This window comes from Grammomys surdaster, unplaced genomic scaffold (assembly GCF_004785775.1).
Source record: "Grammomys surdaster isolate TR1022 unplaced genomic scaffold, NIH_TR_1.0 126531, whole genome shotgun sequence".
Classification (NCBI taxonomy): Eukaryota; Metazoa; Chordata; class Mammalia; order Rodentia; family Muridae; genus Grammomys; species Grammomys surdaster.
The window spans coordinates 4,837,120-4,854,934 of NW_021621323.1; the positions used below are offsets into that span (position 1 = coordinate 4,837,120).

General features: G+C 37.4%; 1 protein-coding gene across 1 annotated transcript in view; it reads right to left on the reverse strand.

Moving 5' to 3' along the window:
- Positions 1-17,815, reverse strand: part of Emcn (endomucin) — an 82,887-nt gene that overhangs the window by 45,406 nt on the left and 19,666 nt on the right. The window contains exons 2-3 of the mRNA XM_028760482.1: positions 8,418-8,540; positions 2,118-2,192 (exon numbers count right to left, since the gene is read on the reverse strand). Coding sequence (XP_028616315.1) covers positions 2,118-2,192; positions 8,418-8,540 — 198 coding nt within the window. The remainder of the gene's footprint in view (positions 1-2,117; positions 2,193-8,417; positions 8,541-17,815) is intronic.

The following is a 17,815-nucleotide window of genomic DNA, read 5'->3' on the forward strand; positions in this document are numbered from 1 at the left end:
GAGAGAGAGAGAGAGAGAGAGAGAGAGAGAGAGAGAGAGAGAGAAGGTACCATAGATGTGGCTATTATCAGCTGCCCAATGTGGATGCTGACAACTAAACCCAGGTCCTCTACAAGAGCAGAGATTTCTCTTAACCACTGAGAAATCTCTTCAGACCCTGGCTTTGAACTTTTAAAAGGAGAAAAATGAGTGAAAACTTTATGTGCTGTTGGACAAAATAGGGTCTTTGGAGTTGCACACACAGCAAAGGTTCTTCCTCACTCTGGCAGAGTGTTCAAGGACTTAATCCAAGCTGTGGTTGGGGACCAAGCACATTCTTTCTTAGACCATTGTTAGCTGAGTGATTGGATCACCAGATTTTTTTCTAACTTGATTTACCAAAATAGAATTTTCTGGGAATTTGGGGTTGATCTAGACCAGGAATAAAATATCACTTTATTTTAAATAAACAGCCACTCATGTTCTATTTGAAGTGACCCTGTATATAAAGTTTTCAGACATCAATAAAGTTGTAGTAGTTTCAGTATCATCAAAGTGATTCAGAATTTAAGAACTTGAGAATTCCTTCTGCCAGGCTGGAAAGATGGCTCAGCAGTTAATGACAGTGGCTGTTCTTACTTAGGACCCAGTTTCGATTCCCAGCATGCTTGTGGTGGCTCACAAGCATTTATAACTTCTGGCCAGGCCATCAGTCACTCTCTTCAAGCCTCTGTGGCATGTGACACATATACAGTTCACAGACATATATGCAGGCAAAATACTCATACACATAAAATGCAATAATTAAATATGGAAATATGGTACAGGAGTTTCTAAGGAAGAACAGTGGATTTTATTACTTCTTTCTATTTTTAAACTCTTCTCTCCCTATAGCTTTTTCCATGATAATTTTGGGTAGCAAATATTAAGAGTTTTCTTCTTTCTATTTATTTTCAATTTTTTTTTTTTAATTTTGAGAGATCTTGGATATCTGAGTCATTAGCAACACTTGTTTATGGGCTAACCTTGGAAGATTTTGGAGCATTTGAGCTGCCCCTAGTGGAAATTGAAGTTCATAGAAATTGGTTATCAAATGGTGATGTACAAAATGGATTTCCTTTTGCCCTTTACTGTGAAGAGAAGTTTTTAAAAAGTGTCATTGTTATTTCCAAGGTGTTCATAAAGTTGTGCTTGTGATAGCCCCTTTACAGAAGTCTCAAATCTCAAGTATTTTACCACTATGCTTGGTGGTAAAAGAGGAAAAAAACGTATGTAAGTCCATCTTCTCCTAACATTACTTTGCTTTACATGGAGGGATTCAGCTCCTACTTGTCTGTAATGTCATCGGGTATTCTTCATAAGACTTTTTGAGTAGACTATTTTCTTCTGATGTAAAAGAAGACAGATATGAGTAGCCTAATTTAATAGTGAGCTTCTTTAAACAGTAACTGGCCTTTGAAATACAATGAAATCAAAATATTTCAAACAAAATTTGCAGAGAAAGGAACATACTCTAACACCATCTAATGAGACTAATATTACTATGATATGAAAAGAAGACAATGGTCACAGGAATCTACAAGCTTATATTATATCTTTTAGGAAAAGTCTTAGCAAAATAATGTAAATGAAACTGGCCTCATATAGAAAGTATTCCACAGTGTCACCAGTGAAGATTTTTAGAGCAGGGTTAGTTCAACATGCACCAATCTAAGTTACCTGTCATGTTCATCATTGAAAGGATAACATGACAACCTCAATATATCTAGAAAATAAATTTTTGAAATCTCAAAATTCTTGCATGATAAAATAATCTTCAAAACCTAGCAATAAGGCTCTACTATCACACTAAATGGAGATCTGGATAGCTTTTTCTTGTCATTAGGAAGAAAGTGATGATGTCATTTCTCACTGCTGTTCAATATCATTCCAGCAGTTCTATCAAAGAGTAGCGACAGACAATAAACCTAAGTAGATTAAAGGCATCGACTTCAGAAATGAAGACCTAAATCTTTCCTGCATTCAGATGATATCATGTTGTCTATAGAAAATCCCACAAGTTACACACACACAGGCATACACAATACACTCAAATATATAAATTAGCAACAACAACAACAAAACAAACCAATACTCACCTTTATGTTTTGGTGTTGTCAGTGAATTAAGTGCTGGCACCAAAGGTGTTTTGGGTACTTCACTCTTGGTCGTTCCTAGTTTGATAAGATAGATGATATTATTATTAACCATAAATCTCATCTGCAAAGGAATGAATAAAAATCAAGTTGAGAAATGGACTGCAATCAATCTACAGATTTCTAAGGGATCCTTGTCTTTAACTATTTTCTAGCTACTTTTATCTAAAGAGGGATGTGGTCATTGAATTATTAAAGGAGTGATTTACACACACACACACACACACACACACACACACACACACACACACACTTAGTATGAATGATCAAACAGCAAGTTTCTATTGCAGATTATTTCATTTGTATTATTAAAGATGCAAAAAAGTATTACAAAAACTAAAATTTTTAGTGATTTAAAGATCGCTTTGTTTTTTTCGTGTTTGGTAGGGGGATTCAGTCAAATAGAATCATGAAATGTAATTTTTATTTCAGAATTATATTTCATTTTCTTAACTTAGTCATTCATAGTAATAAAAATTCTATATAAACCAGATATAGAAGAGGTTAAAAACTTCTGCAATTAATATGCTCATTCATTAGATGGTCTTTAAATTCTTATTATACAAACTTCAGAGGCCGAAATAGTTCTTTCTCTTAGTATGACATGCATATATGAAGCAAGATTGTAATGCGTTCCACAGTAAACACGGGACCTTATTTCTGAGTACTAAAGGGCATTGGAAAGTGTGTTGAGAAAGAAGCAAAGGTTACTGAAGAATAACTGTCAAGTCATGAGCTATGTCGACTGCATAGGTCACACCACTGCTCTTCACTGAGTTTCATGCCCTTGGTACTTTTTTATTTAAAAGACTATTTATTAAAGGCCAAGAGTTCTTCTTGAAATTACCCATAGTGAAAATTTTCAGAAGAAAGTTTCCCAGAAAATATTGCAGGAAGCCCTGTTCAGCTGTCTCATGCATTACAAGGCATTTGTGTGTATGCATATGAGAGAGAGGCAGAGACAGAGACACAGAGACACACAGAGAGAATCTATCTGCCTGTCTGTGTGTGCATACGTATGTGTACACATGTATGCTTGTGATGACAAGAGTAAGACTTTTGGATTGTTGATAACTTATCAGTAACCACTTTCAAGTATGTGTGGCACTCAGCATAGAGTATGGTGAATTTCTCTTTACGTGGTGAATGCATTAAAATTCTGAAGAATAAATGTACATCCTTATTATCAAGAACTAATGGTAACTAATGTCAACTGTGATTTATGTTAATTTCAAGATCATAAACAAGTGCTTTCAAGAATTGCTCAGAGAAACAGACTGAAGTTGGTATAAACATAAGTGGATTATATCTATCTATCTATCTATCTATCTATCTATCTATCTATCTATCTATTATCTATGTATCTAATCTATATCATCTATTAATGTTTCATAACTCTACCATTGTTTAGTAAACTCATTTATAACATTTTCTACAGATTGTCCACTTTAAACTCAAACTTACAGATACAATGATAACAGAGAAAAGGAGAGATACTATGAAGAAAGGTACTAAGTCCTACTGAGGTTCCACCTAACCATACAAGGAAGTTTGTGAGACTTCTGTTTTAAAATCTAGTCTTGAGGCTGGAGAGATGGCTCAGTGGTTAAGAGCACTGACTGCTCTTCCAGAGTTCCTGAGTTCAATTCCCAGCAACCACATGGTAATACACAGATAATCAGTGGCAATCAGATCTGTAATGGGATCTGATGCCCTCTTCTGATGTATTTGAAGAGAGCAACAGTGTAGTCACATACATAAAATAAATAAATCTTTTAAAAAAGCTATTCTTTACAGTTTTATATACTTATTTGCTACACGTTATACATGCAACTTAAACATCACCAGAGCAGAGCCTCACCTGAAATATCTGGCTGGAAATACCTCTGACTGTACTTGAAATGTAATGCCTATTTACTACTTGAGATTTTAGTGTTAATTCTGAAAACTTTTTTTCTTGCAGCTAATTTATTTCTTTAATACCACTGCACTATAAACCTTCTCTTCTTCTCCTTCTCTTTCTCCTTCTCCTCCTTTCTCTTCCTCTTCTTTTATTTGTTTGTTTGTTTGTTTTTCAAAAAAGAAGCAGAATCAGAGAAATAGCTCAATGGGTAAAGCCAACTTACGACCCAAGTTCAATCTCCAAAATCTACATTGGGTAAGTGGTGCATATGTGTGTATGCACACCGAAAGATTGGATAAATATAGTGAAATAAATATTTTAAAGTAAAAAGAGGAAATGCATCTCCTTCTTTGGATATCTATTTCCACCACAATCCTAAAGAGAAAGTGAAATATGCTGTCTTTGGTAGACAGATATTTAATGCTCTCCAGTGGTGATATGAGAGGAGAGAATTCACATTTAAATGAGTTTATTTGAGTCCTTTAATCTTAAAACCTTTTCATTGTGTATTCTGGTAGCTGGGTTATATATAACTGAGAACCTACACGGGGCGTTTGTTTGAAGATTTCACAATTATACCATGTTGATAACACTATACCTGATTTCCAGAGTAAAGACATTGGCTATCAAATGCTTCTGAAACAAGATGAGTAACAATCAACATTAAAACAATTTTTTTCAGATCTAGTTTTGTATGCCAGAAGTTCATTTTCTGTTGGTGAAATGCTCTGCCTGCCAGATGGTACCTTTTGACTCTCACTGTTTGACCTTTGCACAAAACGCACAGGTCACTTGATGGGCATCAGGGAACAGGTCAAGTTCTGTCTGTAATTGGACAAGTCTCTGAAAGTAAGCCCGTCTTCAGGCCCAGCTGTCAATCAATTCAGCCATTATGGCTCTGTTGCTTCAAGGACAATTCTCTTCTTAGTTGCACACACACACACACACACACACACACACACACACTATATATATATATATATATATATATATATATTTATTCACTTCTCTTATGAATTAATTAAGAGAATTAATGCCATTGGCAAGAAAAAGGCAGTTATAAGCTCTGTGGAACCAACTCTCTTGACTTTTAACCATAGAAAATCTGATTAGGAAAGCTTAAAATGAGAAGAATCAGATTTCTATAGTTTTTGTTTTGTTTATAAAAACTCATACTGTGTTGGCCCTAAGAGAGGAAGAATAAGGAATGGCCTCTCTCTCTCTCTCTCTCTCTCTCTCTCTCTCTCTCTCTCTCTCTCTCTCTCTCTGTGGTATGCAAGTTCATGTGTACTTGTGTGTGTGCATGTGTGTCTGTGTGTGCATGAGAATACATACATGCCTATGTGTGTATACATGTGTGTGTTCATATATGCCTGTGTGTGTGTATGTATAATATTTTAATCTATATTGTGGCTGTTTCGGGGATGGATCAGCATATAAATCTGCCAGACAGTTAAGCTGTTCATGTACCTGGCATTAAGAAGCCTAACACACTGACATACTACTTTGAACATGAGGATCTGAGGCAGATTCTCCCTCCTGTTCATTACTGTGCATGACCCCATTGTCTTTAGGAGGATGGGCTCAGTCACTGCACATGTTCCAACTTACCTTAGTACAGAATGATGTTAAACAAGCTAGGACAAAGCATCTCGTGTCTCTAGGTTTTTTCCCCATTGCTTAGCACTCCCACCTGCCCTCTTCAGCTGCCTGGTCACTCTCTTAGCAGTTTCCTCCCTACCAGACTTTCTCAGAGTACAGGTGGGACTGTCTTGCCCACTTGGTTGCCTCTCAACCACACACTGTCATTTGATCTCACCAGTGGTCCCAGAATGCACTTCGTTCACCCATCAGCCCTCTCTCATTACTATATTCTTGACTACCACATTACATCACTTAGAAGTTCTCTACATTGATCAAAGTTCTTAGTAATTTGGAGGATAGGTTTGATAATGCCACTGTAGTTTTGCAGTAACCTGTCTCCAAAGATGAGACACATTTTTAATGTGCCTTCCATAACATTTTACTGATTAAAGAAATATATTGAAGTGAGAAGAAAGAAGGCGCCGTAACGGAGTAGCGTACAGATAGATAAAATCTGTAAAAACTGATTTAGGAGGTGGATATAGGAGAGTAATTAAACTATTCCTTGCTTTACAGTGTGTCTGAATATTTCTATGATGTAAAGTTTATATGATTTATTACAATTTTACACGTGAAAGTACGCAATTTATATTCACCAGGAGAACTTTGGGGGACACACATCACAGTGTATTCTTTATTAAATGGGTAATATAAATCATTAGCAATGTCTCCCAAAAGGAATTTGACGGTATGTACGTGTGTATATTTGTGTGTTCTACATTATGTTCAAGTGTGCTACACCCGTGCTTCAGAGACAGGTGCTTCACCACCAACTATTGGACACGCCTGTTGCAAAAAGAATAAAAACATCTGTTTTCTCTGCCTTAACATAAACAGCTTTGAAATAACATCTGAACTCAGCAAAACAAGGTGCATTTCTGGTATCATGAATTAGAATTTGCCCAAGTTCTTTTCAGTGAACCCTCGTCTCTATGGTTCACATAGCTTAAACATGGTTCCAGGGTTTATGTCATTATCCAGGTAGCACTTTTGACTATAGCATCATCCAGAGATGGGGTGGGGGACTGGATGTAACAGTCAGCACTCAGGTTCTCTGTCTTGGTGCTTACGTAAATCTTAACTGCTTGCAAACATAATGCACTTTTGCCAACTTAGAGCTAACTTCATATTGAATCAGTTGAAGCTTAGGGAAGAAAGCAAATGGCCATACTTTATAAAACAAAACAGACCCAAACAACAACAACAAGCCAGCTAGGCTAACTGTCTTTACACAGAGATGAAACAATCCTTCAAAATGAAACACAATGTTCAGGATGTAGCCCAAGACTTTCTGAGCTTTGACATCTTAACTGTGCCATTTGGAGCTTTTCTTTGGTGGAAATAAGATTCTCCAATATCCTGGAACTAAAATCCCTCATGGTGCAATTGTTGTATATGCTTTTTTCTGATTCAGTCAGGGAGTTCTTTGAGGACTGGTTTGTTTTCATTGTAGAATCAAGTGTGGTAGACTCAGACGCTGCTCTTAATACCCTTTGTCTGGTAAACTACCACCCTATTCAAGTACAGATTGCTTTTGCTTTTGTTTTGTTTTTGGTTTGTTTGTTTTTGTTTTTATGATTCCTTTTACAAATTTTATGTGCATGTATGTCTATGTGAAGGTGTCAGATCTCCTGGAACTGGAGTTACAGATGGTTGTGTGCTGAGACGTGGTTACTGGGAGTTGAACCTGGGTCTTTTGGAAGAACAGTAAGTGCTCTTAACCTCTTTGCCATCTCTCTAGCCCCTCGAGTCCATATTGTTGATGAGCCTGTTTGTGAGCCTGATGTTAGAGTCAAAATTAAGGAAGGTAAAAGAGGTGAAAACTGTAGAGGTGGAATTTCAGCCATCATATACTCTAAATATTCAATTTTCTAGCAACTAATGAACAAGTTTGTTTTTTCTCCTTTTGAATACTGAGCTGGAATGAGATGCCTTATTTTTTTCCCCTGTGTTTCAAGATAAATAATGTAGCAAATACTGGCTTGAAAATCCTCTGAGGTTTTGAATGATCATAATGTCTTTTCTTTGGTTTTCCCCTTTTTAGTTCCCTTTGAACAGGATCTCTCTGTATAGATCTTGCTGCCCTAGAATTTGAAATGTAGAACAAACTAGCCTCAAACTCACAGGGATCGATCTGCATTTGCCCCTCCCCCTCCCAGTGGTGGAATTAAAGGTGTGCACCACTAGTCCCAGGAGGATTTCAAAATTTTAAAGACGGTTAAGTAGTCTCCTTTAACACTTTTCCTGGCATAGCTGCTGCCTCATCCGGTAATAATCACGGTAACATTGATACAGATGTCTGTCTTCAAATTAAATCTATTATTACCACATACTGACCCACAGAATCTGTCTGAACAGTTTCCAATTATTAGCTGTGCTGTGTAGGTGGAGAACCCGGTTATTTACAAAGATATTTTAGGACTTAGGTATGATAATTGTTTTCTTCTCTAAAAATAAACTTTGTTTATGTAACAGTTACAATGGGAGCTTTCCCAAACAGGAAGTGATCTCAAAGAATATCAGTAAGGAAACTCAGCAAGGCCTCCAGATGCTATATTCTACTCAGAATGTAGAGGAATTTGTAAATAGCAAATTATTACTTTTGTAACAATTGTTCCCCATAGTGTACTGTATAGATTCTACTTAGTAATTTTGCTTTTAAAAGGAAAATTACATTCTACATAGAAAGATCTTACCTTCAGGAGTTGTTCTACCTGTTGATTTGTCAAGACTTGTTACTGACAGGGTGCCTGGAGTTGTGACAGATGCTTTTGTTGTGGAAGTTTCTGCTGGTGATGAAGTTGAGTTATTTTGAACATCTGAAAAAATATGTTTAAGTAATTTCATTATTAGTTATGTTTTCAATCAACAGAGTAATCTACTTAAATATAGTAAACTATCATACTTGAGTTATCTATGTATCTATCACATATACATGTGATGTATATTGTGATATATTATATGTGATTTCTTTTAACCCAATTAGTAGAGCATGGACTTGGGACCAATTTCCAAGTTGTTATCCGTTGATCTTAGTTCCCAGGTTTACTTGCCTCTCACAGTGGTATGAGTTCTCCTGGATGAATGGCAGAGCAGTTGGTATTTCTATAGGTATGTAATAAACAAGAAGACTAATAAGGAAAGAAGAATGTTATATGCAAAATTTAACACTATTTTTACCCTAACTGACCTTCCCAGAGAAAGTAATTAATTGTGTGGTCTCTAGGCAGTGGATGTTCAACTATATATTTTCATAGCACACTAAAGTCATTCATTATTAAAATGTCAATATTTATATATCTGTCCTTGATAATTCTTTTTATCTTTATAATGTTTTTAAATTTGTTGCTCTCTCTCTATAAGGTATAAATTAACGTGATATATAATTTATTGTCATTTATACAATACATATTTTATACCATATAATTTATACTTCATGTATTTTTAAAATACACATATATTTATTATATCTTTTATGTACATAAGTTCTGTATTTGTTATATTTTATGCTTTGTCTTATTTTTTAACATACACTTTGTCATATGTGTATGCAAACCCAAGAGAGAAAGAATGAGACCTTACCAAGAAAGACAATAAACTGCAAGCTAAACAATTGCAATAGAGTCATGGGGTCACGATAAATTCATATTTTCAAATTGCTTAGCTCTCTAAATTGCACTTATCCTTGTGCAACTAAAACTATTGAAATGTAGCAATGAATTTTAGTCCACATTATATATTTTTAATGACAATCCTTAGTGCTTCCTTTAACGCATATACGGAGAACAGTCTATAACAGGCAGAAACGGGGAGTCATTGCTGCATTATCTATAACAGGCAGACATCTATAACAGTCATTGCTGCATTATCGTGTTTCCAAAGTGAAATCTAGAAGGCTCAACTCTTACGAGTCTGTGGAGAGATTAGTTCTTAACACTATTATAATTTACTAAGGCTTTAGCCTCATGTTTTATAGGTCTCTGTCTGTCTCTGTCTCTCTCTGCCTATCTGTCTTTCTGTCTCTCTGTCTCTCTCTCACTTTGTACGTGTGTGTGTTAGTGTGTGTTTGTGTGTGTTTGTGTGTGTGTCTTCAACCAGAAGTGGAATTGTTCTTCACTCAGAACAACTGCAGGGCCACAGCCTCTCCACATTAGTGGGACTGTGGGCACATGGCATAGACACAATAAATAAATGTCTTCAGGGGTGTAAAGACATCAGCCATTGGTAGAAGGCACTGCCCTCTGTCTGCCTTGATTTTTACAGTGCATAGAGTAAAGCAGGGAGCTGTAGAACAATGAGGACTTAGGTTCATATCCTGAACTAGATATGTCCTAAAAGTAAGTGAGTATCAGCATGGAGCCTCAAATTTACTTTGTATTTGAAGCTTTCCCCGACTCCATCATGCCAAAGTAATATTTGGCATGTCAGGGAAGTGCAGAGTCTCTGATGTCCTGAGGTAGATACATTTGCTGTTCATTTCAGAGCCCTGAGGTGCTCAGAAGTGTTAGCTCCTAGCACCAACTTTGTTTATGGACACAGTAAATGGAAATTGCTTGATGCATCGGCTCAGGGAGATGTGTTTAGCACATACAGAAAGGAGAGCTGCGTTTTCACAGGCTTTACAGGAAATCAAATAGAAAGCTTTTTCTCTCTGGAAGTGGATCTCACACCTTTTCTTTGGCCTTCCCACACCCCTCCCCCGTATTCAGCAGGGAGCTGGAACACATGTGGGTGGGTTATCCCCTCTCAGCCAGGTTGCTGCAGCTATCTTTCTTTTAGTCTTTCATTACATCACCTAACACCAATTTCTAAGTTTAATTTGAAGTAGGTAAATTAGTCAAAGACAAATAAGTCTTCAATGCCATGTAGACTATTAATTAACTTTGCTAGTACATAGCTTTGTATGAGGCCTGTTATGTAGACTTTTCCAATAGGAATAATCTTAATTTCTGAGCACCACCACCATCTTCAGAGATATTTCTTCCCTCCTTCCCTTCCTAACTCAACAAACAAGATGAGTACTTGTGTGAAGATCCTGATCTGATACAGTAAAAGGCTCTGCTGTATTCCTCATGGCATCAACCTCAAGTACCATTTACTCTGGTAGGGACCATAATAGCAGAGCACAGCAAATAACACAAGACATCGCTGTGGGCTCCATGACCTTGCTGTGCAAATGCTGGTGGTGAAGAAATAATAAGGGTTTGTTTGCTTGTTTGTTGAGAAAGTGTTACCCTATACGGGTAATTCTTTTTAAAAGTCCTTTGTTGAATATTTGTCCAATGAAAAGAAAAGAAAAACTGCATGTGCAAGAAGCATCTTAGGTGACTATCTGCCCAGCATTCAGGATGGAATCCTTTTTGTATCCTAAGGTAGCACAGCTCTGAATTTTCTTGCTTAGAAAAAGAATTTGTTACAGGCTGTTTTCAACTTGTAGAAAATTCCACATTAGCATTTTCATAATCTTTATTATATGATAATAAGTTTTTGTATAGCCATTTCCTCTGAAATTCTACAGGATTGGGGGCTTGAGAGAACCAAAAAGTCACAAGTCTGGGAAAGTGGCTGAAGATTCCTGAAGACCCCTCCCCAGCTTTATAGACGGGGTGAAGTTCCTTTCTGAACTGTACAGATGTTTCTGTAAGTGTATACATGCATGTGCGTGTGTGTGTGCCTGTATGCATGTGTGCGCACACACATGTGTGCACACTCAAGAGTGTGCATGTATCTGTGTAGACATGTATGCATGGGTGCGTGAACATATGCATGCATGCTCGAGAGTGTGTATGCCTGTGTGTGTGCATATATGTGCATGTATGTGTGCATGTGTGTGTTGTGTCTATCCTTGAAAAGACTGTCATACATCAAGAGGATTTCTGTCTTTGCTCCCAGGTTCACAGTGATATTTATGCGGACTTGTTCTCTCCCCTATGTATGAGAAAGTATTCACTTCACTGTCTTTTTCAAGGAGCAAAAAGTTCAGAGGAAAGGTTTAAACTCTTGAAGGAAAATAAGCTTTCCGAGGTGTACAGTCACAGATAATCAGTTTGATTGCAGCCCTTCTCAAAGTAATAGCAGCCCTTGTCTTTTGACATAAGACATATCACCGACTCACTGCCAATGAATTAGATGCAAGTAATTTTATTAAAAAAGAACCTTAGTGTACAAGGATGCAGTCGACTGTATGCTTACATTTTATTTGTCATAAGAGATAATTAAGACATTTACTAGCTAAAGAGCCATTTAACTTGATAAAGATTTATTAAGCATCTATTTCAACAAGTGCTAAGAAAAACAAAAATATATGAATTGTATCTAGAGAAAGCCAGAGTTCTGCCACATAAACTGGCTCTATATAATAATGAATGCACAGGGATGGCTGTATACAATCTAAGTAATACAATAATATACTTACAGTAACCAAAAGCTTTGTGAGGAAGAAATTTTGAGAGAAATTGGATTGTTATGTGTAATGTGGAATGGTGTGTTTCATATGCAAATGGAAGGTTAGATCAAAAGTAACAATAGTTAGGGCTGTAGCAGCACCTCCTACCTGGAAGGGGCTCTCAATTGTGTCTGAGAAACTTAAATCTTTGAGAAATAAAGACAGGAAAATCCCATTTTAAAATGAAGCTTCAAAGTTATTGAAAACTTGAAAACCAGGCTTTTGATGTAGAGTTCCTTCTCAAATAAGGCTAAAAATACTCCTGAAGGAACAGAAGTAGTAAGAGGGCTTAGATAATTCTTATGTGCAATTAGTGGGATGGGAAGAGAACTAACAGGAAAACCTCATCCCTTTCCGGAAAATACTTCCATAATGGAGAAGTTCTGCAACTGAAAGAGCCATCTCCTTGGATCTCCAGCCATCTGTGTGATGGGGACAGAGTGCCAAGCCTGACAGGCTGCAGGCAGGGACAGGTGTCTCAGCCACCTGGCCCCTCTGGGCAGAACAGGACTCAGAGCTGCATTGGTGAGTTTGTTAAACATAAGACATTATCTGCAAATGGACCTGAGGATCTGAGGTGTTCTGGCTGACAAGCAGAGAGGTTTGAGGGGCCAGAGGCTGTTACAGGGCCAATTCTCTCACCCATCAGTATCTCATTCAATACTAAGGGGTGATGCCAGCAATTTTCCATTTGCTAATGTGATTCTTTGAAGATCATGTTTAATAATGAGGTATATTTAGACCTGAGGATTTATTACCAGACTTCTTATATCATGTGCTGAGTTTGATTGATGAGCATCTACACCCCTTAGGCACACGCTGGAAACGGTTATGTTTAATATTCATAGGGCTAAAAGTGAGAGGGGCAAGAAACAACCATTGTTGCATGCTCTTGGATTTTCAGACCTCTGTGCTAGGATCCTTTCCCTGCAGCGATTCTGAGCCTGGAGAGGAACAGGCTCTACAGAGCTCTGTTGACATCTGTTTCATACCAAGGTGCTGGGACTCAGCATCTTCTAAGTCCTGTCAACTGTCATGGGCAGCTTTCCTGGGTCATCTCGGGGATAAGTTGTGTGTCTGCCTGATTTGTGGGAGTGCTGCCTTGTGCGTACCCTGGGACCTGCCAACCACAAGCTCCCTGCCTGTTGTTATCATTCTGCCCCTCTAGCCTTTCACATTCAGTTCGTGGGTCCATCAACTCTCCCAAACGTGTTTCCAGAACCACAAGTCCCACCAGAGACTTCTGACTCTCAGATCACCCTAGCCTGGAATAGTGACTTTCACTGTGAAACGGCACACTATTTGTTGAGTTGGGAATCTTGGGAATCACGGGCTCCTATTTCCATTCTCTCCAAGCCCTGGATGAATTTATACGGTCTTTTTAGCAGCCAAAACGATACGTTTGGTGACAAAAGGGTGAAATTGAAGAAGGAAGGTTTTTTTTTTCATTTTCTGAAAAATTAAAGATAATCTTTTCTTTACCTAATTGTACAAAGGTAAATGATAATTGAGTATATTTATAAGGTGCAAATGTGAGGTTTTTTGTTTGTTTGTTTATTTTTAATTTTTTAATGTGTTAACTTCTAAACTGCTTTCTCTACTGGCTACGTTGAACTCTTGTCAACACTGTGTAAGCATTCTCTTACCCATTTTAAATCAGGGTCTTCCCTCCTATAGTTCTTTGAGTTCCTCAATTATTTTGGGAATTAAGCTTTGTTAGGTGTCTGCTGTGCAATGCTTTCTCCGACCTTTCTGATCTCTTCCTCAGTTTGTTGGCTTCCATGTTGTCCAGATGCTTTTATCCCGATGCAATGCCGATGCAATGCCATTTATTTATTGTTTTGTTTTGCTTGTGCTTGCTTGGAGCCATACATACCTATGTTGTGTCCTGTAGCTTTCTCTGAATGGTTTCCTCCATGTCTTATATACAAGCCTTTAATCTATTTTAGGTTGATGTTTGAATATGCTGTGTGACAAGAGTTCAATTTAATTCTTTGACACATGAATATCTAGCTTCTCAATACCATTTATTGAGAAAGTAACTACTCTCTAAATGTGTGTACTTGGTGCCTTTGCTGAAAGCCATAGCATATGTATTCATTCTAGGTTGATATTTTCATTCATTCATGCATCTGCCTCTACAACAGCAGTATACTATCTTAGATACTATTGCTTCTCTAAGGAACCAGATGGGCTACAGAGAGGAGTTTATTGTGTTTCTCATGACTCTAAAGCTCATCTTAAGAGCCCACAGAGAAGAGAGGTCACTTCCATAGCAATGTTTATAAGCACTGAGTGAACAAAATGAGGCTTGGTAGGAAAAAAAGAACAATAACAAAAAAGTGAAACTCTAGGGATGAATAGCCTTGAGATTGAACCGAACGACGTAGTAGGAAGTTCAGCAGGTAAGATGAGCGGAAGAATTGAGCAGAGAGCTCTAAGACAGACATTCCCCATCATTGGATTTGAGGAGCAACAGGACACATGCACACACAAAAAGTAATAGTTCCAGGGCTAGAAAAGTTCAAGAGATACATCCATTGTATTCAATAATAACTGAAGTAGGAGGAGAAAGTGAAAAAGGCCACAAACTGTGGAACTGATGATGGAAAATTTTGTAATCTATGCAAAGATGCCAACATCCAGATACAGGAAGTGCAAGAAGTCTTTAAACTGAGTCCACCCGTAAAGGGGAGTTCATGAAGACACGTAAACCAGACTACCAGAACTCAAAGAAAAAAAGTGAGAAGAAGAAGAAGTAAGAAATTGCTAAGTAGTTAGTACTGTTTCATTACTCTCTCTAGTCAGGGGATATAACTATAATCATAACAAAAAGCTTTCAAGTTACAAGAGAACTAAAAAAGAATTGCTTAGCCCACAATTCATATGTGTGTATTTGTGTGCATGCGTGTATTTACAGTGTCTTTTATAAACAGAAGATAATAAATTAAAATAACTTATTAGAAAAAAGTAAGGAAGGGATGTGCCTAATGTTGGGAGTAACTCTGGGCCTGTTTTGACCCCAGGTTCTGTCACTCACCAACTATGTGGTCAGATACAAGTTGCTTAACATTTTAAATGTCTGTTGCATTTGAAGCTGATGAGCCTCAGAAGGCTCAAATGCTAAAGGTGTATTTACGGGATGGTGCTGTTGGGAAGTGATGGGTTCTTTAAGGGAGCCTACTGGATGGTCCTTGACCATTGTACAGGTGCACGCAGAAGGAAGACGGTTCTCATGGGGTTCTAGGATGCTTATATAAGAGCGTTGGCCATAAAAGCTGACTTCTGTCCCTCTGCTTCTGGTCTCAGATGTAAACACAGTCTACTGGATAGTTTTTTTACAGTGTGTCAACAGATAGTACAGCCAAAACCCAAGCATATGCAGTTCCATGCCCTTGAACCTTGAAAATAGAGTAAAAAATATTTTCTGTTTATGAAGCTTGTTGTCTTTGTTATTTCATTATAGTGATGAAAGGCTGATTTATAATGCCAGTTTTCAGTCTTATGGAAACAAACATCATAGAGTATTACATATAAAAGATAAATGAGAAAGTCAATGAGCTTTTTAGACTTGGGTTTAACTATTAGAAACGTCAATGGCATGAAGAGAATTTTAGAGGTTTACCACAGGGACACATAGATTTATACTACTTGGTAACATTGCTGTGACACGTTTAGATAAACCAAATCTTCAACTCCATCATTAGGCTCAAGTTAATAAAACTTTTTTGAGGAGAACTTAACTTCTTTCAAAATTATGATCAGATTCTTCTAATCAGGTCTCTTTTTTTGGGTGACCGTTTGACAATTTTTATGTTATTTTTATTGTTTCTTTTTACTAGTATACTGATAATATTTTTTCCAGAAACCATGATTAAAGTAATTGGAAAGAAAGAATTCAGAGAAGAAGAAAGTGAACTTGAGAGCTGGCCTCAAATGGTGAGTGAGAAAAGTACTATATCACGTTTCTGTCAGAATTTGACAGATAATTTTCCCAATGTGAGCACATGACTATCGTGACCCAGAGTTTCAACCAGGGACCTATGGGTTGATTTTTACACTACATAGTGTCTATGTGTTAATTTAATGACTCAAAAATGTACAGTTTTTGATATATCAATGAGCTCCGTTAATACAATGATACTTAAATTAGCTTTGTAGTGTTTTTCTCTTTCCTTGTTCAGGGGGTATACATATAATTTCTCTAAAGGTCTCAGGTATTTTGTTTGTAAATGGGTATTTCTTTTCCTAACACTGAGAGAGCTGCTGTCATAGACCATCAGATAGCATATCTTCAGTGGCTTTTAATAGTGTCATAACACTGAGTGAGAAATTTTGTCTTTGATTTAGTCATCCCTTTCAAGTAGAGAATCACTTTCAGCACTCATGACTGATACTATCTAGTTAAAAATAAATAAGCAAATATCCATGTCCAGGGAGCCACAGTCCTTTAACTGTAGTATAGAGGAGCTCTGAGTGTCAGCACAGAATCCCGCTTTCTCTCTCTGCATGCATGCTCACACAGTGTCTCCACAGTGCTGAGGGAAAACTGGTCTGATAGCACATGTTCAGTGGGAGAACATCCGGTACTAATCTGAGAACAGAGATGAAATTGTGTTCCTTCTGCGGTTTTGATTTTAGAGGTTAGCTTTGTAACGCTATAATGTTTTTAAAAAATAAGTATTTTGAAGTATTCCCTTACGATGACATCAAAGAAGTCACTTGTTGGTCAATTGTATCTCACATATTTAAAAATAACTGCATCTTGTGGGACAGATGCAGCAGATTTTTGTTTTTTGTTGTTGTTGTTGTTTTTTCAACGTAGTAGGAGATTGACACATTTCCAGGATCAGCTCTCAGCTCTGGGCTGGGAAGCATACATCCTGACATCCTGCAGAGAATCCATGACTGGAAGCCTACGTTCACTGGCAAGAAGAAGAAGAAGTGAACTGCATGCTGTTCTAATTGATGTTGTACACCTCATTACTTATACATGGGAACTCATTCTATGATACTGCCCTACAAGTTTCACTAGAAAAATTAAGCACGCCAAGATTCCTTTCTAAAATCCAAGGCAAAGATTGGACTAGAAATGATATCTGTTGAGGAACACATGGTCAAACTCACCTTTAGAAAAGATGATCTTGCACATTTAAATTGACGCCCAGAACCAGATGTGAAAGAAAGAACTAGAGAACTGGGTTTGCTGAAAACCAGAAGCTAATTTTTAATCCCAGAGGATGCAGGAAAAAAGGAGTGACCAAGCTTGAGGTGGAGAATTACAATAACATGGTAGCAGAAATAACTAAACTGTGCCCTTTCCTCTGCTCCTCCCCGGTGGCAACTTCTCTGCCTTCACTGGCATGTACAGTATGCACTAGGAGCTTAGTTACGTGTTTTTATCTGCTGTGATGAAGAAAAGGGGAAACACATTTTGGTTTCTGCTAAAGAAAAGTTAAAGGACATACCTGCCCTAAGGAACTAAGAGATGAGCACAGTTTGATGGATGCAGAAAGCTGGAAATAAAGGTACGTGTGAGACTATTTCCCATCATCTATCACACTTTCTGACATTTCCCAAGGGCTCCGAGTCCATTTTCAATCACATTATGGTGTTGCATTAAGGAATAAAGAAATACAGGTGGCATTG